A 24,993-nucleotide genomic window follows, 5' to 3' on the forward strand; every position below is an offset into this window, starting at 1 on the left:
CTATTCCTCTGCCCTTCCTTTTCCTTAATCACCACCAGCAGGGTCCATGGTGGGGGGCTTCGTATTGTAGTGCCCAGGAGCTACTCAGGCACTTTGGTTGGGGTTCACTCCTGGCAGTACTGGTGAGGGCACAACTGTGCAATTACTAGTGGGTCAGGCCTGGGCCTCTACATGCCCAGCAAGCGTATCAGCCCTTTGAGCTCTCTCCCTGGTCCTTTCCTTCTATTTTGTTCAGCAGAGCCTATGAGATCTCATCAGCCGTTGTGCTAACAATTGGGCATAGATAGTATTGCCCAGTTTCAGTGGCCCCGTGCCTTGGTCGAGCTGGGAAAGCCCACAAGACTGCAGCCCCGTTAGGGTCTCAGTGTCATGGACTGTCTCTGCTCATGACATCTCATTCCTCTCTCATTTGGCACTTTTCTCATGCAGAGATTGTGAGAAACTAGGGAACTCTGGGCATGACGACTGCTCTAGTACAGCATTTACGACAGACATAGGTGGATTGTATGGCTGGCCTGGGTTTGATTCTGGCACCCTCTGGTCCCAGCACCCCGAGCTTCACTGTGTGTAGTCCTGAAGACCCCCAGAGCACCACTCAGGTACAGTCCTGAAGAGTTCCTTGTACTCCCAGGATGGGCCCTGTAATTCCGTTTACCTTGGGGCCTGGTACCTCCCTAGATCTTCCCGCATGGAACAACGCCCCCTGGTGGCTGAGACCTGCTAGTGACTTCTGAGTACCTCCAACCCCCTTCTCTCTCCCAGCCACCTTTATCTGCTTTGTCTCTGTACTGGCCACGAAGCTCTTAAGTAGATGAGTAGAATTCAGATCCAAATTTGAACCCAAAATATGTCTTTTGGATGATGGTGAATTTAATAGTTCTTGGTCTTCCAAAAACTGAAAATCTTCACTTGCGGCTCCTAAGAGGAAAATAAGTGATTGCAGTTTCCAGTCCAGTGTTCAGCCCCTGGGATCTGGCATTTCTGACACCCCAATTCCTCTCTCCCAGTTATTTTGGGGAGAGTGGTCAGGGTGCTTTGCTCAGCCTCAGCCTCCCTATTCTCCAACCTCTGTGCTCCCTTTGCATTCCTTTTCTCATCTCCTTCAACCCCAGCCCTCCACTCCACCTCCATTCCTAGCCCACCTGCACCCCTTCCCTGGAGCTGCAAATGCTATGGGACAGGCAGGGTGAGCACAGCTGTCTCTGGGTCTCAGCCCTTTGGGGTGCCATGTTTTGCCTTTTCTGGTTGTCTTGACTTTCCCTCTAGGAATCATTATTCCTGGACTGGGGAGAGAGTCTGGGAGGTTACGATGTTTGCCTTGCATGTGACTGACCCCGTTTCCATTCTGGGTGTCCCCCCCTGCCACAGTCAGGAGTGAGTCCTGAGCATTGAGCTCACAGGAGCAGCCCCTGTGCATTGTAAATTCCGCTGGTAAAGTCAGATCCCAAGATGTAGAAGTCACCAGTGAGGTCAGAAATCGCTGGATGTGAAGTTGTTGGTGAAGTCAGGCTCTGGGCCAGTAAAGCACTCACAAACAAGAATCCATCAGCCACTTTGGGAGAGTAACTCAGTTTATGGTAGGTGGGAAATGGATATTTATGTTAGGGAGGGTAGGGTATGGACTGTGTGTCACAGGTAGGATGTGAGAGGGGATTAAAACAGGGTTTGTGGGTCTGGAAAGATAGCACAACAGTAGAGAGTTTGCCTTGCATGATGCCAACCAAGGGTTGCAGGGGTGGGGGTGGGTGGAGGTGGGGTTTGATTCCTGCCATCTCACATGGTCCCTTGAGCCTGCCAGGAGCGATTTCTGAGCACAGCCAGGAATAACCCTGAGCACCACTGGGTATGGCCCAGAAATCAAAAATCAAACCAAAATAGGCTATGTGCTTCTCATTTAGGGAAGACAGGGTAAGGGACTTAGGGAAAGCAGGATGTGTGTGTTTGTGTTTTTTAAAAATTTAGTGGCCAGGGTGATAACACAGCGGTAAGGTAGGGTGTTTGCCTTGCACAAGGCTGACCCAGGACGAACCTAGGTTTGATCCCTGGCGTCCCATATGGTCCCCCAAGCCAGGAGCGATTTCTGAGCTAATAGTCAGGAGTAACCCCTGAGCATCAATGGGTGTGCCTTCTCAAAAAAAAAAAACATCTTTATTAATTGATTTATTGACTGGTTTCTGGGCAACACCCGGTGTCACTTGGGTTATTCCTGGCTCTGCACTCAGAAATCGCCACTGGTAGGCTGGGTGACTATATGGGATGCTGAGAATATTAACCCCGCTCCCTTCCAGGTGGGCTGCATGCAAGGCAAATGCCCTACTGCTGTGCTATCGCTTCGACTTCTGTGCTATTGCTCTGGCTCAGTGTGTTCTTAAGGTGATTAGCAGTATGTCTCAGATGTGGCGCCCAAACAAAACAAAAAAATACCATGTTTCCTGGGCCTAGCCCGCTGGGCTGTCGGAGCTTGATGGGCTGTATATGTCCCTACCCAGCAATTCACTAGTCAGTTCAACCACGATCGGGCCCCATAGCTGTCTGGTTCCACGGCCATCTCCACAGATGATGTTCTCTCTATTCCCATTCTTCTTAGAGAGTTCCAGCGAGTCCGAGTGTGAGTCTGATGAAGACAGCACCTGCTCCAGCAGCTCCGACTCAGAAGTCTTCGATGTCATCGCGGAAATCAAACGCAAAAAGGCCCATCCAGACCGGCTGCATGATGAACTATGGTACAACGACCCGGGCCAGGTACGCTGCCTTAATTGTCTTGCAGGACTGGTGGGACATCCCACACATCACATTTACGACTCCAGGCACAGAGGATGCATTTAGGCTGCTGTTGGAAATTGAATTTTCCTCTCCAGGTTCTCCTTTGGTTGTTATCTTTAGAGCTTATTTCTTTTCTGCTCAAGGGCTCAGCTCCTGAGAGCCAAAGCATCCAAGCAACAATTCATTGAATCACTTTTGATGATGTTTGTAAGTTCTGTGTTGGGACACAGAATAATGTGTAAGTTCTGTGTTGGGGCTCAGGATAATGGCTCTGCGTCATTAAACTTGCAGTAAACAGAGGGAGACATATGGTAGGAACTTTTGAAGGTCTTTTCAAAAGTAGTTTGCCTGGAATGTAGCTTGTAGCAGTATAGGCAAGTGTTTGAAGTCCTTTAAGATTTTGTATTTCTCAGTTGGTACAAGATCATTTCTTTTAAGTTTCTTCCCAAGTAAGCATGTTTGGATTTAGGATGGGATAGCTGGACAGATCATTTAAAAATAGTTTTGGGGAAGGGGTTGTTTTTGGACCACACATAGAGATGCTCAGAGTTTACTCCTGGCCCTGTACTCAGGAATCACTTCTGGCAGTGCTTCGGAGATTAAATATGCTGGGGATTGAATTGCAAGACCAGCACCTCAACCCTATATTCATATTGATCCATGAAACAAGACTTTTAAGATCCCTTAAACATTTGGGACTTGGGGTCAGAGACAGTGCAGGGGCCAAGTCGCTGGTCTTGGAGGCAGCTGATGAGAGTTCAACCCCCAGCACTCCTTATGGTCCTACTACCCAGAGTGGCCCTTGAACACAAAGCCAAAAGTAACCTCTGACTATTATAGGGTGTGCCTCTACTAATGCACACACACACATTTGAACACACACATACATGTGTGGTCACATATGTTTGGACTTCAGTACAGCTTTGAATTTTTACACACATTTGGACACACATTTATACACACATTAGGACACACATTTGTAAACACAAGCACATGTTTGGACCTTGGTTTGGTTTTGGTTTTCATATACACATATACATGCAAACACATTTGGATCTCAGTTCAGGTTTGGTTTTTCTCATTCACATCTGGACCCATCCTGCTCTGAGCATCTCATTTCCAGAGTTAACACGGGCTTTCTTCCCTGCCTTTCCCCTGCTGCAGCTTAGGTAGAGCAGACACCCTTCCCCTGCCCACTCAGCCTCCACACACTCTCTCTCTCTCTCTCTCTGAAGCCTTTCCTGAACTTTGCAATTTTAGGGGTGCATCTCTGTGGACCCACCATGTGTGTTACTTTTCTTTGTAATGACAAAACATTTCCTTTAGGCTTGTTCCTGTTTTACTGCTCCTCGAGATTGTGGAGCCCAAGGTCTTCCCCTCTGCTTCTCTGCACCCCATAGGCTGTGCTGTGTGAATTCCAAGGTCAAGTTCAGTTCACGACCATGAACTGATCTTCGAGCTCAGGGCAGCTAGAGTGAGGGTGGTCCTGCTAAGTGGTGGGCTTCTCCCTCCCTGCCGTAGAAGCTCCTGTAGGTTTCTTTTTGGTTTTGTTAGTTTATTTTGGGGGGCGGGAAGCCTCACCTTGCAGTGCTCAGGTTAACTCCTGGCTTTGCTCAGGAATCACTCCTGGCAGTGCTTTGGGGACTGTATGGGATGCCAGGGGTGGAACCCTGGACTGCTGTGTGCAAGGCAAACACCCTAAGTGCTGTGCTATGGTTCCAGCCTGCCCGGTACAGTATTCTTGTGTTCCTACAGCACCTACAATGCTTTGTTTTTGCCAGGAGTGTGTCTTGACGTAAGTAGGAGCTGCATGGCTCAGAGAATAAGGGTGCCCACGCACGGGCTTGACACTGGTGTTTTCTCCGTGACTTTGCCAATAATCTGGGTGCCCAAAAATGTCACAGCCATTCCTTCCTTCAGACTCCAGGGACAGTTGGCAGCCTGATTGATTTGGGGGCATCCATTAAGTCTTCTTTATTTTTTCATTCTGTTTTTTTGTTTTTGGGTCACACTCATTGATGCTCGGGGATTACTCCTGTCTCTGCACCTAGCAATCACTCTTGGCATTGTTCTGGAGATCATCTAAGATACTGGGGATCAAACTCTGGCTGACTGCAGGCAAGGCAAATACTTTACCTGCTGTAGGGTCTCTTGGCTCCCCATTAAATATCTTCTAACTCTTTTTTATTTTTTTTGGTTTTTGGGCCACACCCAGTAACGCTCAGGGGTTACTCCTGGCTATGTGCTCAGAAGTTGCTCCTGGCTTGGGGGACCATATGGGACACCGGGGGATCGAACCGCGGTCCGTCCAAGGCTAGCGCAGGCAAGGCAGGCACCTTACCTTTAGCGCCACCGCCCGGCCCCCATCTTCTAACTCTTATTGCCTCTTCAGTGCCTCAAATTCTATGGTGACACCTAAACTCACTTGGTTTCTGGGCAGCCCTGGTCCACTAAAAACATACCCCCTTCTCTCTCCAACAGATGAATGATGGTCCGCTCTGCAAATGCAGCGCCAAGGCGAGACGCACTGGGATCAGGCACAGCATTTACCCTGGAGAGGAGGTAAGGGTTTGGGTCGTCATATCCGTGAATGCCAAGGTACCAGAGACTGCCGTGTTGCAGTACTTCTCTTTGCCAGAAATGAAATTATGCCACAGAACTGTTTATTTTTTGTTGTCTGTTTTGGGGGATAAAGCCAACACTTTGTGCTTTCTCCTAACTCTGTATTCGGGGGTCATTCCTGGCAGGACTAAGGGGTGCTGCAGGAAGGGAGTCCAGGTTGGCTACATGCATGGCAAATGCCTTTTTCTCTGTGCCATCTCTCCAGCCCAGAAATGGTCTTTGCATCTTCCTTTATAACCTATATTACTGCAAGTTGAAGAAGGAAGCTCTTTGGATTTGGGGTTGGAATGAGCGATTGTTACCAAGGAAAATTAAAAATAAAGTTGAGGATGGGAGGTAGCTCAGGAGTTGGGACACTGTGCCCTGAGATTGGACTTCAGCTCTGCATGCCTCCTAAGCTGGGTAATGGCCATGCTGTTCCCCAGCACTACTAGGTCTGAGTAGTACCACTTGAGTGGAATCTGAACATTGAGCTGTCCAACCCGCTTGGCTGAATTTTGCTAGTGAAGCCCCCGGATCTTCTGAACTGCTTAGGAATCCCAGGAGCAAAGTTTAGGAAAGATTTCTTTTTCTGCCCACACATGTCTGTAGTCTCAGGCTGTCCCAAGTGGCAAAGAGGAGAAGGATGTGGGTTGGCCATGCTCAGCCCCCACAGTAGCCACCACTGAGCATCCTGACCAGCACATTCCTCTTGGCCTTGGTCAGTGAGTTGCTTTTACACACACACACACACACACACACACACACACACACACACACACACACACACACACACACACACTCACGCACGCACGCACGCACGCACACACTTTTAATTTGGGTTAGGGTTTGGGCTACAACCAGCAGTACTCAGGAGTTATTCTTGGCTCTGTGCTCAGAAATCACTCCTGGAAGGCTTGGGGTACCATATGAAATGATTGAGATCAAACCAGGGTCAGGCACTAGTTAGGCAAATGCTCTACCCACTGTGTTATCACACCAGTCCTGATACTTTAAGATTTTTAATCACTATGAATTCCACTTGCAGAGTTATTTATTCATTATTAAGCCTCCAACACCAGTCTCTTCTGGGGGTGTCTCTTGAACCTTCCCACAGACATAATTGTTGCCTGTGTCTTTGGGTTTTATTTTCCCCTTCCTGAGACCCAATATTTATCCCTAGGCACCCACTTTCTTGAATGTTCAAGTTCGTTGTTAAGAGTGTGAGGAAGCACTGTCAGTACTTGAACTCTCCCCCAATGAGGCCTCTAAGGAAGGGGTGCCTCATATCTCCCAACATTGATGCTCCTAGCCCTTCCCTAGCCATTTGGTTTTCTGTGGTGCCCTTTGGATCCTCTCACTAAGTACCAGGTCCTTTTAGGCTCTTGCAGGCTCCCAGGGACGTGTCTCTCCTGCCATCACTCTCTAACCACTGGTGCTGAGGCATAACTGGGCTCCTGGTTTCGAGTGTGATCATGTAGTAGTGGGTGACAGTATGCCTTTCAGGGAGGCAAGTTGGTGGCCTCTCTGGTCAGTCCCAGTGAGCTCTGTAACCCTCCTGATTACCCCCTTAGTTTGCCTGCTCAGTCTTGTCCCTAACTTGTTTTGGGGGCCACACTTGGCAGTGCTTGGGGCTTTACTCTCTACTTTGTGCTCAATCCTAGTGGGGCTCAGGGGACCAAATGGAGAGTTGACTATATGACGCAGGTAAGCCGTGTGTGAGGCAAGCACCTTAACCCTGATGCTATTTTGCTGGCTCTAGAACATGTATCTTGAGATAAGTCTGTTTTACTGCTATTCCCGGCACTCACTCCCGTCTCCCCACAGGCCATCAAACCCTGCCGGCCCATGACCAACAATGCCGGCCGCCTCTTCCACTACCGGATCACCGTCTCCCCCCCGACTAACTTCTTAGTAAGTAATCCCCGGACTTGGGGCTTATACCAGTGGGTATGATGATGAAAATACGATGGATGTATGTGACTAGATTGAAATGTGGACAGGCTGAACTTGGAGTCAGATTTGAAATGTTAAACATTTTAAAATGATAAATACCGTATTTTCCTGCATATAAGCATATATTTTCCTGTTAAAATATAGGGTTTGGGCTATATTCGCCATATAAGATTGCCTCTCTTTTAACGCACACCAAGTGGAAATTTTAAAAAAATGGAAATTTTAATTCAAATGCTTATGTCATGCATGTACTTAGATGGAAAACTGACACATAAACATAAGGCTATTTGTCATCAAACATGTAAACATTGAGAGCAGAGAGAGGCTTCCTCCAAGAGCAGCTGGCTGGGATGCAGTGATTAATAAGACAGCTAGAGGGAGACAGAGCACCTCCTCTGTGTCCCTTAAAAGCCGAATGGATGACTGAGCACCAGAAAGCCACATACCCTGTGCCTCTTGGTGACTCAGCTCCTCTGTGTGCCCTGAAAGATGAATCAGGACAAGCAGAGGATTGAGTAATGACATCAGGCAGCTGGATGGGATGTGGCAGTAAGAGGGGGCCAGATCACTTATCCCTGAAGCTGGAGTAAGTTTCAGCATGCCCTAGACTGGCATATAAGATGACCCCCGACTTTTAAGAAGTTTTTCATGGGTTAAAAAGTTGTCTTAGATGCCGGAAAATATGGTATTTTATTCTCATGTTATTATGACCTTTTTCATAAATGGCTTTTATTTTGGCTTTCTTGCACTATGCTATATTCTGTACCTTTTTTATTTGTATTGTTCACTTTATTTTAGATTTAGTTATAATAACTATTATAATAATGATTTTTATCACATAACAAGTAATTTCTTTTATTAAAATAAGTAAATTGTTTAATTGGGTCACCATGACATAGAAAGTTGTTCTTGATTGAGTTTCAAATATACAATGTCCATCACTTCACCAGTGCACATTCTCTGCCACCAGTGTCCCCAGTTTCCCTCCTGCTCTGCCTATGCTTGACCTTTCCCTTACTTGCCTCTGGGACAGATAGTTTTCTTCACTCTTTTCCATTTTTTTCCTTTTAGGCATGTGGTTTGCAATGTTGTTACTGAAGGGGTATCAATTATATCACTTTCTCATCTTTCAGTATCTAGTTCTTGTCCCAAATGATCATTTCCAACTATCATTGTCAGAGTGGTCCCTTCTCTGCCCTAAATGTACTCCCCCACTATTTATGGCAAGCTTCCTACCATGGACTGGTCTCCTGGCCCTCCTCTCTATTGTGTCTGGGTATTATTATCAAATGATCTTATATATATATATATATATATATATATATATATATATATATATATATATAAAATCTATATATCTTTTATAATCTCACAATGAGTAAGATTATTTTATGTCTAGCCCTTTCCCTCTGACTCATTTCACTCAGCACAATACTCTCCATATCCATCCATGTATAAGCAAATTTCATGACTTTATTTTTCTAACAGCTGCATAGTATTCCATTGTGTAGATATATATACACATTGTATATACCATGTTGTATACATATTAAATATAGAGTTCTAAGGTGGAGGAGGTCTTTCTCAGCCCAGCACCTGTACCCCCTTGGCTGGCAGGTCTAAAGGTTGTAGGATAATGGCTGAGAGACTCACAAGCAGTCAGATGAATGTTCAGGAGACAGTCAGTTTTATTACATGGCACTAACTGCCATGTGCATTTCTTTACATGGCTACTAAGCTAAACTTTTCATTCAGCCTCTTTCCTGCTGCCTTCCATGATCCCTTGCTCCTTTGTCTGCTTCTATCCCCACTCTCATCTATTCTCGGGCATTTGGGTTATTCTATATTCTGGCTATTGTAAATAATGCTGCAGTGAACATAGGAGTGCAGAGGGCTTTTCTGCATTGTGTTTTATTGGGATGAGCTCATACCTAGTGGTGCCCAAGACTTACTCCTGGCTCTGGGCTCAAGCATCACTCCTGGAGTGGGGAGGTGCTTGGGATTAATTGGGTTGACTTTGTAAAAGGCAAGTGCCTATGACTCTGGCCCTATTTAGCTAATTTCATAATAGCTGTTTGGAGCTGTGGAGTTCAAAGAAACTATAGGATGTTCTTAATCTTAAAAGACCCTGGAGAAGGGCCAGAGGGTTAGTATAATGGGTAGGACACTTGTCCTGCATGTGAATGGCTTGGGTTTGATGTGGGTTTTGATTTTAGTTTGTTTTTCGTTATCAACCCTATTTGTTGACAAATACAGTTCTCTATGATTAATACAGGCGACCTTGTGGAATTCAGTATAGTAATCCAGGCTCTAGACTAAATACTCCTGAATCTCTCTATGTAATTCTTTTTTTTTTTTTTTTGGTTTTTGGGTCATACCCGGCAGTGCAGAGGTGTTACTCCTGGCTGTCTGCTCAGAAATAGCTCCTGGCAGGCACGGGGGACCATATGGGACACCGGGATTCGAACCAACCACCTTTGGTCCTGGATCGGCTGCTTGCAAGGCAAACACCACTATGCTATCTCTCTGGGCCCCTCTATGTAATATTAATAATGCTAGAAAAGCCACTGAGCCAGGGAAAATTTTGCTTTTTGCCTGACATTTCCTCTGAGATTCATTAGCAGAGGACACCAAGTCCCTCCTTTTTGTCCCCACTGGTGGCTTTGTGCCCTGATGGATTTCCACATGTGCAGACCATGACTTAAATCTGTCCTGTGCTTATTTGCTTCTAGACTGACAGGCCAACTGTTATCGAATATGATGACCACGAGTATATCTTTGAAGGATTTTCTATGTTTGCACATGCTCCCCTGACCAATGTAAGTATATGAGAAATGCCCAGTTTCTCTCTTCTTCTCTCTCTGCCTTCTCTCCCTTCCTTCTTTCTATTCTTCCAAAAGTCAGAGATTTACTTGGCTCTGACTCCTCGGTCACATCCCTTCTGCCTCCCTCTCTGTGCAGCAGGAAGTCTGCAGCATCGTGTCAGGTGGGAGGGTGACATCTTTGCTAATGAGTCACAGGTTTGGTTCCCAGTAAATGGTGTCAGTAAACATGTGTCAGAATAACATTTTGAGAGTGTGAAAGATAGGGAAAAAAAGGATAAACTGTAGAGTAACGTGTCAGGGCTATTTTGGGTTGGGCGTCCTTCAAAAGAAAGTTGGAAAGTTTTAAGGAGAAGCTCTTGTTTCGTCTTTGGGCAACCGAAAAAGAAACAGAGCCTGTTGGGGACATCTGGAGCCTGGATTATTTTCATCTAGCCCTTTGTTTTTTGAGTCTGGGGATACGGCTTCTTGAAGAGCCTTTTGTCAGTCATGCATATTTTTCTGGGAATTCAAGGCTGCCTGGTGGCATGTAGCTCAAATGGAGAGTCTGTCCCCATCCAGATGCCATTCTAGAAAGTACTGAGTCACTGCTGTGTTTGGGCTCCATCCGAATATGTCCTGAGCCAGGCCAGTTTGGTCACATGAAGTTACTTCTGTCATTTGAAAAGTTATTTTGGGGGCCAGAGAGATTGCATGGAGGTAGGGCATTTACCTTGCATACAGAAGGGCGGTGGTTTGAATCCCGGCATCCCATATAGTCCCCCAAGCCTGCCAGGAGCGATTTCTGGGCATAGAGCCAGGAGTAACCCCTGAGCGCAGCCTGATGTGACCCCAAAACCAAATAATAATAATAATAATAAAAAAGGTATGAAAAGTTATTTTGGAGCTATTTATTTAAAATGGGGGAATTCTGTTCCACTGCAGAGGAGAGAAGCAATCAGTCTTGAGTCTTGGCCTAATCTTGTTCCTTCCCATTATTCTTTGCTTTCTTCTAAGTAGACACAATTCCATTATGTTCATATTAATTTTAAACCAAAATGTTTTCTTAATGATACTCATTCTACAGTCTATTTCTCCTAGAGAAGACAATTGTGCTGTAACTATAAAAATAAAGTCATCAGTGCCAGGGAGGTTGTTCAGGGAGCTGCAGCACATTTTTTTTATTACTGTTTTTGTTTTGGGGCCACACCTGGCAGTGCTCAGGGGTTACTTTTTGCTCTGTGCTCAGGAGTAATTCCTGGTGGGTTCTGGGAACCGTATGGGATGCCAAGGATCAAACCTGGATCTGCCGCGTGCAAGGCAAGTGCCCTCCCCGCTGTGCTTTTGCTTCAACCTCATACACATTTATTTTTGTTTTGTTTTGTCTTGTTTATGGGCCACCTCTGGTTGTGCTCAGGGTTTACTCCTGCCTCTGTGGTCAGAGATCACTCCTGGTAAGCTCAGGGATTCCATATATGATGTCTGGGAATTTAACCTGGGTAGGGCACATATAAAGCAAGTGCCTTGATTTCTCTACTGTCTCTTTCTTCCCAGGAGCACATGCTTTGTATGCTAGGATACCAGGTCAGTCCTTGTTGCTTGGTTCCGAGAGCACTGGAGCAGCTGAAGAGCACTGCTAGGTGTTGCCCCCAAACTCAAAAAATTAAAAGATAAAATCTTTTAGTAATATCTATGGCATTGCTCTCTAGGGCATACTCTAATATATAAAAGGGAATGTGTAATAGTGGAGCATTCTTAAACAGTCTTTATGAAAAGGCACAGAGAGGCTTTTGCATTTTCATGGGTTCTTTGCATTTAAGAAAAACGTCTCAGGCCCTTAAGCCTGCTTTTATATTAAAGTTATTGTTCTGGAACAGATGTCAGAGGGTCCAGGGTTGAGGCTTTCTAATTTTTTTTAAATAAAAAACTCAATATTTATATGACCTTGAACTTGGTGATTCTTTGTGTTTTATTAAGACCCACGGCAAACGTTCCCCCCGCACCCCACCCCTGCTGAGCCTTGCTAACACAAAATTAATTGCATTTATTGCAGTTGTTATAAAAGTAAAAGCCAGGACAGAAAACATTCCCGGCTTTGGCATATATTTTATATAAATGACTCAAGTTCTCCAAACTTGAGAACTCTACTCTCTAATGAGAAAGATAAGCCCCGGCATTTACATTAGAGATGTTGATCAAATAAATCGGGTTTTAAGCCATGTTGTATAGTTCCTAGGAATTAGATCCGTCAAAGGCCTCTTGAATTTGAAATAACCTCCCAGGAAAAAAGAATGATTCAATTGCTTTACTGCTCTGATTCATTTTCTCGAGCGAGCCAGTAGGCCCGCACTGGCATGCCAATGATGGCCTTGTGAGAAGTCGCCAAGTCTCGTTCATCAGGGGCCCTCTCTGGGTCATCTTGTGCGGAAGTGGAGTGAAAGCCTTTCTGATGAAGGAGCACGCATTCTGGGAGAACCTTCGTCCTTTATGTCGTCAATTACTCTTGCTTATGCGCGTGGATCTTATTAAGGACTTTGGCAGCATCACTCAAGTTACAGGGATGTAAGAACTGGCTGCAAATACTTTAGTGGATCTTCAAATGCCCAAGAAAACCTGCTGATCATTCCCTGCCTGTCTTGGACGATTTGCCTTTCCAGTGGCTTCACTGCCTTAGATTCAACTCATGAAGTGTCTGGCAGTAGAAAGTTAGAAAGTTGGTGTGTAGGGGCCTTGGGGCAGAGAATTAGAGTTTTGGGTCACTTTGCACTTAACACTTGGCAGTTCTAAGGGGGATCTGTATTCAGGGATTATTCCTGAGAGTGCTTGGGGAACCAAATAGGAAGCTGGAGATCTACACTGGCAACATGCAAAGCATGTGTTCTACCCACTGTACTATCACACTGGCCCCAGTGATTTGTGTTTGGTTGAGTGATATAGAAGTTAGTGACTACCAGCAGTTAGACATGTTTTAAGATACGATAATATAATTTATGTGATTATTGCAGTCAAGGGCATTGCCCATCTGTAGAAAGTGACAGATGTAGGGGCTGTGATAGCATGTGATAGCATGGCAGGAAGGGCGTTTGCCTTTCATGAGGCTGACCCGGGATCAACCCAGGGTTGATCCCTGACATCCCATATGGTCCCCCAAGCCTGGCAAGAACAATTTCTGAGTACAGAGCCAGGAGTAACCCCTGAGTGCTGCCAGGTATAACCCCCACCCCACCCACCCCCAAAAAAAAGGACAGATGTAGTGGTCAACCTTTGAACAGCAGAAGAAGTACTGGTCGTTTCAAGCTTGCAATCTCTAATTGCTCAGGTATGAGAGTCCCATAGAAAGGCAAGTAACTATATCCTTGGGCTGCAGAGATCATATAGGAAGTACCAGGTGCTCGCTTCAGCAGCACATATACTAAAATAGGAAGTACCAGACCTTGCACACGGCCAAGGTGAGCACTAACCTGGCTCGAATCCCTGACACCTCATACAGTTAACTTGAGCACTGTCAGTGCTCACTCCTGAGCACAGAGCCAGGAATTGCCCTGAATTTTCAGGGATGTTGAGTTGAAAATAAAGAGGGCAGAGGTGGGAAGACTGTACCTGCAGAAGGCACCAATCCAATGCTGGTGCCCAAGGTGAAGATCTAGTGTTTGTTGGGGCATGTAGAGAGGCCTCACAGCCCAATCCTGGGGGGGATTGAGGAACGATAGTCTGGAAGCAGTGCCAACACAGGCAATAATCCATACAGGTTAGGGAGTTTCATGAACTTCTGCCACAAGATAGCTGTGGGACCAAAACAGGAAGAAGTGTCTCTGATCTGAGGTCTTTATTGGGAAGAGTAGAGATACTCCCATGGGTGGAGAACAGGTAGGGGTAGAGGGCCAATATAGAGGTTCTTTCCACCCAGGAGGTACAAGCACATGCAAAGAAGAAATCTCCTGATTAGAATAAGAACTGCTTAGTCCAATATGGGTACTCTTGCATTTTTTTTTTCATGAGTGCTGAATCCCTGGGAAATGCCACCTTCCCTCAAAGTTTGAGGCTCCTCCTCACCTTTCCCATGGTGCCCACATGCTCCTGCCCCTCTCCTTCAACCTATGTGGATTCTATTTGTCCTATGAATGCAAAATAGGCAGTATCTGGGGTCCCCACTTCTTATCTCTGGAGTTCTTTTCTATAATTGCTGTTGTTTTCTGTTTTCTGCTGTTTACTGTTGGTCTGAGGTGGTGGCTCAGACCAGAAACCTAGACACATTCCTCTCAGTTTTGTTCTCCATTGCCCTTTGAAGCAGCCCCTGTTCAGTGATTTCGCCTGTTTCAGATGACGCACGTCTGTTCAGCCAGTTCTCCGTTGAGCTCTAGGACAGTTTATTAGACTCTGATCTGGGCTCCTGGTCCCCTGTTAACCACCCTAGACAGTATCTATGGCATGGCAGCCCATTGTCAGTGTTACAGCCTCACACCTCTAGTGTTCGAGTGACTTCTTGTCAAGGAGAAAGCCTGAGTTCTTGGTCTGGTCTCTGAGGACTCGTGATGGTTGAGATTGGAGAGATCGCACAATGGGGAAGGCACTTGCTTTGCATGTGGTCAACCTGGGTTCGATCCACAATATCCATATGATTCTCAATGCCCTACTATGAGTTATTTCCTGAGTGTAGATTTAGAAGTAACCCCTGAGCACCACTGGGGATGCCCCCCCCCCAAAAAAAAAAACCAAACTTAGAGGAACCACGGTGCTTCTCTGTGCGCTGTCCTCTCCCCAACAGTTCCGAGGTGTTCTTAATTTTCCTTTCTTTTCTTGGTAGGCGCTAAATACTCTCTTTATCTTTCTCTCCTCTCTCCCCCTTTCTGTTTTTGGGTCACACCTGGCGCTCAGGGGTTACTCTTGACTCTGAACTCAAAAATTACTCCTGGCAGTTCTCGGGGAACCATATGGGATGCTGGGGATCAAATCCAGATTGGCTGTATGCAAGACAAATGCCCTACCTGCTGTGTTATCATTCATCCCCTATTATATACTCTCTCTTTACCACTTAACTATTCTGGAAGAGCTAGAAAAAAATCCCACCCCTTCTTCAAAGTCTTAGCTCAAATCTCTTCTTGGATTCTTGCACTATTTTAATGTGTGTTTTTTAATTGCACCAACCCCCATTAAAGTACATCATATTCCATTTCTGCTGGCTTACTTGCCTTTCTTCCTCTTCTAGATCCTTGTTAAAAATAAAAGGGTTGGGGCTGGAGCGATAGCACAGTGGGTAGGGCATTTGCCCTGCATGAGGCTGACCTGGGTTTGATCCCCAGCATCCCATGTGGTCCCCTGAGCCATCCTGGGTCAGTCACGTGCAAGGCAAACACCCTACCACTGTGCCATTGCTCCAGCCCTTAGTTCATGGTTTAAGTGTAACTCTCAAAATGAAAACAATCTGGGGCCAGAGCAATAGTGTAGCGGGTTGGGAGCTTGCCTTGCATACAACCCATCCGGGTTCAATCCCTGACGTTTCATATGGTACCCTGAACACCACCAGGAGTAATTTCTGAGGGCAAAGCCAGGAATAAGCAATGAGCATCGCTGGGTGTGGACCAAATATCAAAAAGAACAAAAGCTGATAATGACCTTGGCATGCCGCTTGTAGTTGCCTTAGATCCTTCTACCACAAGAAGGTTAAAAATGGATCTCCTACTAAATGAATTTTTCTCAAATTAGCCACTCTCCTTGGGGGGGGGGGTAAGAACTCCTAAGAACTAAATTTCTTTACTGAGAATAAGATTCCAGTAGATGGCATTATAAGACTATTTTTGTCTTGCTGGTTCTCTTTTAGAATTAAAATTTGTCCTTTCCGATTGCTAGAGTTTATAAGAATGATTATATCTATGTAAAGTCATCTTAGGGATGGGTTGAGTGGCCAGACAAGTCTACTTAACACATCTCTCAAGTTCCTATTATCTTTTCCAGCTAGTCAGTTAAAACCACCATAATAAGCTCTCACCCTCTCTCTCTGATTTTTTCACTCATTTATTAATATATGTAGAGAGAACCTCTTATGTCTAGGTACTAGGCTTGTCTCTGCTGAGACCTTGGTAAAACAAAGCAGAGACAGAGACCTCCTTATTTTTACATAAAAATTAGACTAGAAAATGGAGTTGTATATGTTTGTGGCTTAGAGCTCAGTCAAGTGGATTTCTTTCTCCTTCCTTCCTTCTCTCCCTTTTTTCTCTCCCTCCCTTTCCCTCTCTCACTCCCTCCTTCCCTCCCTCCCTACTGGCGATGATCTCAGGGATCATTCCTAGTGGGCCTCAAAAGACTATGCAGTGCCAGAGATCTAACTGGGGTCAGCTGTGTACAAGTCAAGAGCCTTAATGTTTTTTTTTTCTTTAAACATCATCTAAACACAATAATTTTAAGTTACTCATTATACAGTTGTTTTAGGTATTCAGTGCTCCAACACCAATCCCATCACCAGCATGTTGCTGGGTGAATGGGGATACAGATGTGTGCCAGTTGTCTCAAGTGGTTCATGAGTCCTGGCTGGTGTCATTTGGGTCCCAGCTGTCTGAGGCTTATGGGTCCTGACTATAAATATATATATATACATATATATATATATATATATATATATATACACACACACACACACACACACACACACATATATATGAGAGAGAGAGAGAGAGAACTTATATATATAAGTTCACACGTGCTGAAGGAGCCTTATCTTCTCAGCTCCTAGAGCGCCCTCCAGCCTGTAATCCCCTGTCTGCCTCTTACCTTCAGTGGTTCTTTCTCCCTCTCCCAATGAACAGGAAGGGTAGTATATCTCTCCTGGAGAGACTATCTGTCTCAACCATGTGAGGTGCCAGGGGATCAAACCCGAATCAGCTGCATGCAAAACTAGTACCGTACTTGCTGCATTGTTTCTCTGATCCCTGGTGAATTGAAGATGCTGGCAAATTAAAAAACCCAAGACAGTAAATTTAATTCTGATTTTATTTATTTATTTATTTTGGTTTTGGGGTCTTACCATCAAAGTTAAGGGATAACTTCTGGCTTAGCACTCAAGAATTACTCCTAGCGTGTTTGGGGGACCATATGGGAAACCGGGAATCAAACCCGGGTTGGCCATGTGCAAGGCCTTACCCACTGTGCTATTGCTCTGATCCCTAATTGCAGTTTTAGTTATTTCTTAGAGGTGACGTGTTCCATTTTTATTCTTGGGAGCTTGTCATATTCAGCACCAACATTAAGTGGGTTCCCTGCAGCTGGACTATGGAGTTCTTGGCCCTTAAAACCCAGCAGTGTGCTCAGGTCAGTCTGCCAGACTCAGCCTCCTTAGCTGCTTTGATTCAGGTGAAGCTGTCACGGGGCCCATCAGTCAGGAGAGGTGCTTGGTGAGCCTTCGAAGACCAACTCACTGACTGGCAGAACTGACCCTCCTAATTATTCTCATTGCAGATCCCACTGTGCAAAGTTATCCGGTTCAACATAGACTACACAATCCACTTCATTGAAGAAATGATGCCAGAGGTACGGGGGACAGTTGAGGGGTGTGGGACAAAGATGAATTCATCAGCTTTCTGGAGTTAGCTCTTTGAGGTTTTTTGGGTTTTGTTTTTCTTCACAAGCCATTTTACGTTTTGGGGTCGCACCCAGTAGTACTCAGGGGCTAATACTAGCTCTGCACTCAGAAATCGCTCCTGGCAGGCTAGGTGACCACATAGGATGCTGGGAATCGAACCCAGGTTCATCTCTGGTTGTTCATGTGCAAGGCAAATGCCCTACCACTATGCTATTGCTCTGGCTTTATTTTTATTTTTTTAAATAACATCTGTTTTTGTTGACTTTCACACTTTGTACCTTTAAAGATTTGAACTTGGCCTACCCTGGCTCTTTGTCATGGAAGACCTCGGCAGGGCTGTGTTCTGCATGGAAAGGGCTGAGTGAGACGGGGGCTCTGGGAACAGGGTTAAAACTGAGGGTCATTTTTCAATGTAGTGACCTAATTTTGAACCCATTTCTCCTCGCCTTGTATCTCCCAACAGCTAGTCCGCATCTGTTTCTCCTTCTTTTGGGTGGGGGCCAGCACTGGGAGATTGGTCGTTATCAGCAAGGAAATGAGAGTCGGGAAGCTGGATCTGATAGCTGCGGGGAATTATCTTATTCATTATCTCCCCTGACAAGATCAATGCTGGCTTCATTTTTCTTTCCTTCTATTTACATATTTTTTTCCTAATTGTTTTTCATTGCGGATGCTCAGCTGCAGATTTATCTAAATAGATGCAAGAGCCCCCCCCCCCCAAGAAAAAAATTCCAAAGCAAGATTAATGTGATTCTCAGAGTGATTCATTGCCTGATCGGGAATTTAGTGGTGTCAACAAATCACACCAAGAAATAACAAGTAGACAGCAAACGAGCATGTGCACTTAACACCGTGTTGGAGCAGGGGTCGATTTCCCAAGCCCCCTGGCTCTTGCAGGCCTTGTTGAACAATGCAGGGCTGTCGCGCCTCTGGCACACCAAAAGGAAATTGATGATCAGGACATGCATGCTTGGTTTGCACCTATTGCAGTTCCCAGCCAGTCCTGTGAAAGCCACCTGTCTGTCAAAGGTGACATGAAAGGCAAAAGTGCCCGCCCCTCCATTCTCCTGCTTTGGAGAGCTTTTTTTTTTTTGTTACTCTTAATTTTATTTATTTATTTTTTTTTTAAGATCATAAGCCTGCATTTGCTATTATAAAAGTTTATGACTTCTGGCATGATCTCATGCAGGGTGATTTATGAGCCCTAAGGAAAACAAGTAGGAAGAATTATGAGACTATTCGCACTTGCAAATACATCACCAGTTAAGCTTGTTTATAGGAGAAATTTTGCTACCGAGTTTTTGTACTTCTTTTCAGCCCTTTATTTGCCTTTATTACGGATGTGAACAATTTTGGGGGGGAGGGTGGTGGCTAAGTTTATTTTTTTTATTTTTAACCACATCTTTTGGTTAGCTCAGGGTTTACTCCTGGGTTGGCCATATCCTGTGGTGCTAGGGGTCACTCCTGGGTTCTGGGGTGCTGGGGATTGAACCCAGATTGGCTGGATGAAAGGCAAATGCCCTACCCTACCCTTGGAGATAAATCCTCTTTATATAATATCTCTGTGGCAGTGATTCTTGGGGTGTGTTTGGGGTAGGAATGAGAAAGAGGGGGCAGTCTGAGCTGCCTGTATATAATTTGAATGACCAGAAAGTCTCCAGGACATTTGGATTCTTTTCATCATTGGGCTGTCTCCTTTGACCTTAGGAAACTTTCATTTTTAAGTTTTACATCTTTTTGTTTGGTTGATTGTTTTTTTTGTTTGTTTATTTGTTTTTGTTTGTTTTTTGTTTGTTTTTTATTTGGGGACATATCTGCCAGCACTCAGGGGATTATTCTTGACTCTGTGCTCACAAATTTCTCCCAGCAGGCTTGGGGAACCATATGGGATGCTGGGGATCGAACCCGGATCTATCCCAGGTCAGCGATGTGCAAGGCAAACGCCCCAAGTTTTACATAATTTGTATTTGTATGTTGGGAAGGACTGAGTCAACCATATCTTAGGAATCATATTGGCATGATTGTCACTTTCACTTCTGTCTCTACAATGTTGTAGGAAAAGAGGCCACATATTTTAGGATTTTACAAGGTGTTAGTAGGCACTTGAAGACTTTTGGCGACAACAGCTTGGAAGTTTCATAAATACCTATTTCTACCATAGTAATTTCATTTTGATTTCTCTTTTCAGAATTTTTGTGTGAAAGGACTTGAACTCTTTTCACTATTCCTATTCAGAGATATCTTGGAGTTATATGACTGGAATCTTAAAGGTAAATAATAGGGTTAAAGAAAAGTGTAATGGACATAGTGGAACATGATAGCTTTTATACAGAAATTTACAAATGGGAAGAATATAGTTGAACTTCCTCTTAGAGCTGAAATCCCCAGGGATAATGTGGTCTGATTATAGGGATGCTTACTATCGTTTTATGTGCTGAGTCTTATTTGTGACTCTTACTTCAATATAGTTTAATGGTGTCATTGCCTAGAATTATTCTCCATGGCCAAAATGATGAATCTCTTATGTCAGGTGATTATCTTGCTTTATATGTGTTATAGGAAATTTCATTAGTTATTATTTGAAATTATTGAACTTTATTATAATAAGAGAAATTCTGTTAGCTCTTAAAACACGCATTTATTAGAGGGCTGGAGAGATAGCACAGTGGTAGGGCATTTGCCTTGCATGTGGCTGACCTGGGATGGACCCGGATTTGATTCCTGGCACCCCATATTGTTTCCCCTAGCCTGCCAGGAGTGATTTCTGAGTGCAGAACCAGGAGTAACCCCCTGAGCACTACTGGGTATGGCCCAAAAACAAACAAAATAACAAAACAAAAAGAACACACATATTACTGTGAATTATGTATTCCAAAGCCTGATAACTTGGTTTTGTGATATGTTATTCATCCTTTTGGAAATGTCTGTATTTTAGTGGTTATTATTTATTTCTGTTTAAGTTGATGAGTGCTTTCTTTTTAAATTAGACTCAGCTGTAAATAGTATTCATCTTAATTTCCCCCAATTATATTGATAAAATGAATGAGAACACAATCATTGTACATTATAGTTCATTATAAGGAAAATATTTGCAGTTTTGAATTTTTATTTTATTTTTGCAGAGGGCTGCACCTGCTGGTGCTCAGGGCTTACTCCTGGCTCTGCACTGAGGGTTCACTCTTGGCTGATCTTGGGGGCCATGTGTGGCTCTAGGGATAGAACCTGGGTCAGTTCCATGCAAGGCAAAAGACCTAAAATCCTGTCTTATCACTCCAGACTCAGTTTGGGCCTTAATTTTGAAATTTTCAAAGTCAGATGACGTGGTGTATTTTTTCTCTTTGGAGTTTCCAGTCTTTGGGTGGTGTGCCTGCAGTTCTCAAGAGATATTTTTGGGGGCACTGCACAATCCATTGAGTTGCTGAAAAGTATGATGTGGGGGTTAATTTCATTTATGTTTATATTTTCATATTTGTCCTTTTTTTTCTTTCTTAGTGACTTACCATGTTTAGAAATTACAGTTGCAATGCATACTGTAGGCGGTTGTGTTTACTTGTTTCTTTCCTTTTCTCATGTTTGCTTCAGGTCCTTTGTTTGAAGACAGTCCTCCCTGTTGCCCGAGATTTCATTTCATGCCACGTTTTGTGCGGTTTCTGCCAGGTAAGTCTTAGGCTTGTCAGGGAAGATGGTGTGCCTTGAAATAAGCCTGTCTTTAGGGACAACCTTCCTGCTCCTCCTGCTCATTACCTCCTTCTCTGGTCAGGCTCAAGACAGTGAGACCACATATGCTTGTACAATTGCTGAGATGGGAACCCAAATTATACAAACTCTATAAGAACTGACATACACAGTATGAAAGTCGGCCTGATAAAATATTATGCAGGTTTTCAAATGAGTATGGAACACAGAAGTGGTTTGATTGATTGATTGTTGATTGAAAAACAATGAAAAAAACTCCTATCTCTATATAATAAGAACTGTAAAAAATTATACAATCATAGTTTAATTCATGGGCCGGAGTAATAGCACAGTGGTAGGACATTTGCCTTGCATACAACAAACCCAGGAATGACCCAGGTTCAATCCCTGGCATCCCATATGGTCCCTTGAGCCTGCCAGGACCGATTTCTAACTGATTTCCTGCAGCACCAGGAGTAACCCTGAGTGCAGCTGGGGTTACTTAAAACAAAACGAAAGAAAAACCAGTTTAATTAAAATAATGGCATTGAACTGTAGGTATTTTTTCCCATCTTTTCTCTTTTTTTATAGGGTCCTACTCAGCAGTGCCCAGGAGCCCTTGGGGGCTACACCTGGAATTGCGTTGGGGGTATGGTGCCACACAATGCAGGAAGGAGATCAAATTGGTGGCAGGAAATTAATCATATGCTCCACTAATTGCTTTATCTTTCTTTTTCGTTGTTTTTGTTTTTGAGGGGCACATTCAGCGATGCTTAGGGGTTTGCTCCTGGCTTCTCCCAGGCATTACTCCTGTTGGGCTCAGGGGACCCTATGGGGTGCTGGAGATCAAACCTGGTCAGCCATGTGCAAGGCCAGCACCGTACCTGCTGTACTATCTTGCTCTGGCCCCCAGGGGCTGGATTTTTTTGTTTCTTTGTTTTTGGGCCACACCCGGCAACATTCAGGTTACTCCTGGCAGGTTCGGGGGACCATATGGGTTATCAGGGATCAAACTTGGTCTTTCCCAGGTTGTCATGTGCAAGGCAAACGCTCTACCGCTGTGCCACCACTCTGATCCCAGTGGTTGTTTGTTTTTTGGTTGTTTTTTTTTTTTTTTTTTGGTTTTTGGGTCACACCGGCAGCGCTCAGGGGTTACTCCTGGTTCTATGCTCGGAAATCACTCTTGGCAGGCTCGGGAGACCATATAGGATGCCAGGATTCAAACCACAGACCTTCTGCATGAAAGGCAAATGCCTTACCTCCATGCTATCTCTCCGGCCCCCAGTGGTTGTATTTTTAATAAAGTCTTCAGCTGCCATTTTTGTCTACAAGGTCTTTGGCCCCCCTGTAGGAATCCAGCCCAGTAGTGTCACTCCAGTGTCTCACGATACAGGGATGTGCTGACATCTTTCTGCCTCTGCCACCCCAGCCGTTCCTTTTTTCTTGTGTCCATCCCTTGTGAATGTGTGTTGGTTTCTGCCTCAGCCCTGGCACTTAACACCACGATGCAGGACGATTGGTCCATTCAGCCTGGGACTTTGCTCCTTTGCACTGGCCATGCAGTGATTCTGTGGGAAGCCAGCAGTTAACGGTGGTAGGTCTGTGGCTTGTGCTTTTAGCTCACAGATTCCCCAGCATGTCAGTTGGAAAGCTCTTGTTTGCTTCGCTGCAGTTTGGGGTGCTGCAGCTGTTCCTGAGCCTCAGGACCCTCTGTAGAACTTGTCACATTCTAAACAGCCCGGCTGTGCTTTAGGTTCCCTTCCTATTAGCTGCCATCCCACTGTAGTGCTAATGTCAACGGCAGTAGACAAAAGACTGAATCCAGGGGCTGCCCTGCAGTTCTAGTCTCTGTTCCTTGACCCTTGACTCTGACCTTGACCTGGACTGGGACCAGCCTTCTCTTTCATGCTTTCTTCACGCTGCTTCTTTCTTGATTCTCTCCTCTGGTATAGGGTTTCCCCAGTTTGTCCTTGATCCCTTTTCCTCAGGTTACCATGTTTCAAGGGTTCTTGTTTATGTCAGCACATGTCACTTGTGTCTTAAGTATCATGCTAATACCATATTATGTTAATGTCATGTTAATTGCCATCCTGGTTATCATCATTGGATTTGGGGCCACACCTAGCAGTGCTCAGGGTTACACTTCTGGCTCTGCACTCAGGAAAATTACTCCTGACAGTGATCATGGGACCAGATGGATTTTGGGTAACAAACCCGGGTTGACCTTACCTGGTAAGCACCTTACCTGCTATGCCCCAGTTAATGTTTACTTCCAAGACTTTTTTCATTTGCCACTTGCTTGGGTTTTTTTTTTTTTTTTTTTGATCTTGGAAAGTCTCTTTTTTCCTTCCTAGTGAATGTGTCTCTGACTTGATAATGGAGTTTGAGCAGTGGCATAAGAGTCAGTTTGTTGAGAAAAGCTTTGCCGCTCCTTCTGCCTTGCGGCATTTTTAAACCAAACAAATCTCCAAAAGAAAGTGGACAGTTTTTCAAATCACCTTAAAAAAAATCTTAAGTCAGATATTTACTTTGTGGGATTTCAACTCTCACAAAATGTTTCTCAGAAGTATACAGGCATGACATTTAAGCTGTCATTGAAAAGAAAAGGATCCATTTATAGTTTCTAAGTGGATTTACTTTTTTATTAGATCTCCCTTTAAAGAGATAAACATTAAAAAAAGAGTCCTTATAGGGGCCGGAGAGATAGCACAGTGGTAGGGTGTTTGCCTTGCATGAGGTTGACCCAGAATGGACCATGGTTTGATATCCAGCATATGGTCCCCCAAGCCAGAAATGATTTCTAAGCCCATAACCAGGAGTAGCTCTGGCTTGGGGACCATATGCTGGATTCCTTCACCAATATCCACTTCCCTCCATCAGTGCCTCCCAGCTCCTACTTTCCCCTCTCGCCCCATCAATCAGCATACAAGCATGTCCTTTTCCTCGGTCACACCCAATGGTGCTCAGGTCTTACTCCTGACTCTGTACTCAGGAATCATTTCTGGTGTTGCTCAGGGGACCCTATGTATACTGGGGATCAAACTCAGTTCAGCTATGTGCAAGGCAAGCTTCCTACTTGCTGTGCTATCTCTCTGGCCCTGAAGCTTTTTTTGTTTTTGTTTTTGTTTTTGTTTGGGGTTTTTTGGGGTCACACCCGGCACTTGAGTTACTCCTGGCTCTTTGCTTAGAAATCGCTCCTGGCTTGGGGCACCATCTGGGATGCCAGGAAATGAACCTGAGTCTGTCCAGGGTTGGCCACATGCAAGGCAAATCCCCTACCACTATGCTATCACCCTGGCCCAGCCTTTTTATTTTTATTATTGAGTTACTATAAGCTACAAATCTAAAACAGTTGTCAGTGTTTGAGCTTCAGTCATGCAGTGTTCCAACACCTATCCCTTCACCTGGGTGTATTTCCTGCAACCAGTATATGCCCCCATTTTCCCTCTTGTCTCCCGCCACCTGCCTCTATGTCATACAATTTACTTATTTCATAAAGCATTTATTTTGTGTATATAAAACTTCCTTTTTGGGGACCGGAGAGATAGCATGGAGGTAGGACATTTGCCTTGCATGCAGAAGAATGGTGGTTCAAATCCTGGCATCCCATATGGTCCCCCAAAC

At 44.7% G+C, this 24,993-nt stretch overlaps 1 protein-coding gene across 1 annotated transcript in view; it reads left to right on the top strand.

The window, feature by feature from the left end:
- Window positions 1–24,993, top strand: part of DROSHA (drosha ribonuclease III) — a 139,365-nt gene that overhangs the window by 19,340 nt on the left and 95,032 nt on the right. Inside the window, exons 9-15 of the mRNA XM_049768729.1 lie at window positions 2,588–2,742; window positions 5,245–5,325; window positions 7,192–7,278; window positions 10,053–10,139; window positions 17,571–17,642; window positions 19,883–19,964; window positions 21,277–21,351. Of these exons, the coding sequence (XP_049624686.1) occupies window positions 2,588–2,742; window positions 5,245–5,325; window positions 7,192–7,278; window positions 10,053–10,139; window positions 17,571–17,642; window positions 19,883–19,964; window positions 21,277–21,351 (639 nt within the window). The remainder of the gene's footprint in view (window positions 1–2,587; window positions 2,743–5,244; window positions 5,326–7,191; window positions 7,279–10,052; window positions 10,140–17,570; window positions 17,643–19,882; window positions 19,965–21,276; window positions 21,352–24,993) is intronic.

Source organism: Suncus etruscus, chromosome 2, assembly GCF_024139225.1.
Source record: "Suncus etruscus isolate mSunEtr1 chromosome 2, mSunEtr1.pri.cur, whole genome shotgun sequence".
Classification (NCBI taxonomy): domain Eukaryota; kingdom Metazoa; phylum Chordata; class Mammalia; order Eulipotyphla; family Soricidae; genus Suncus; species Suncus etruscus.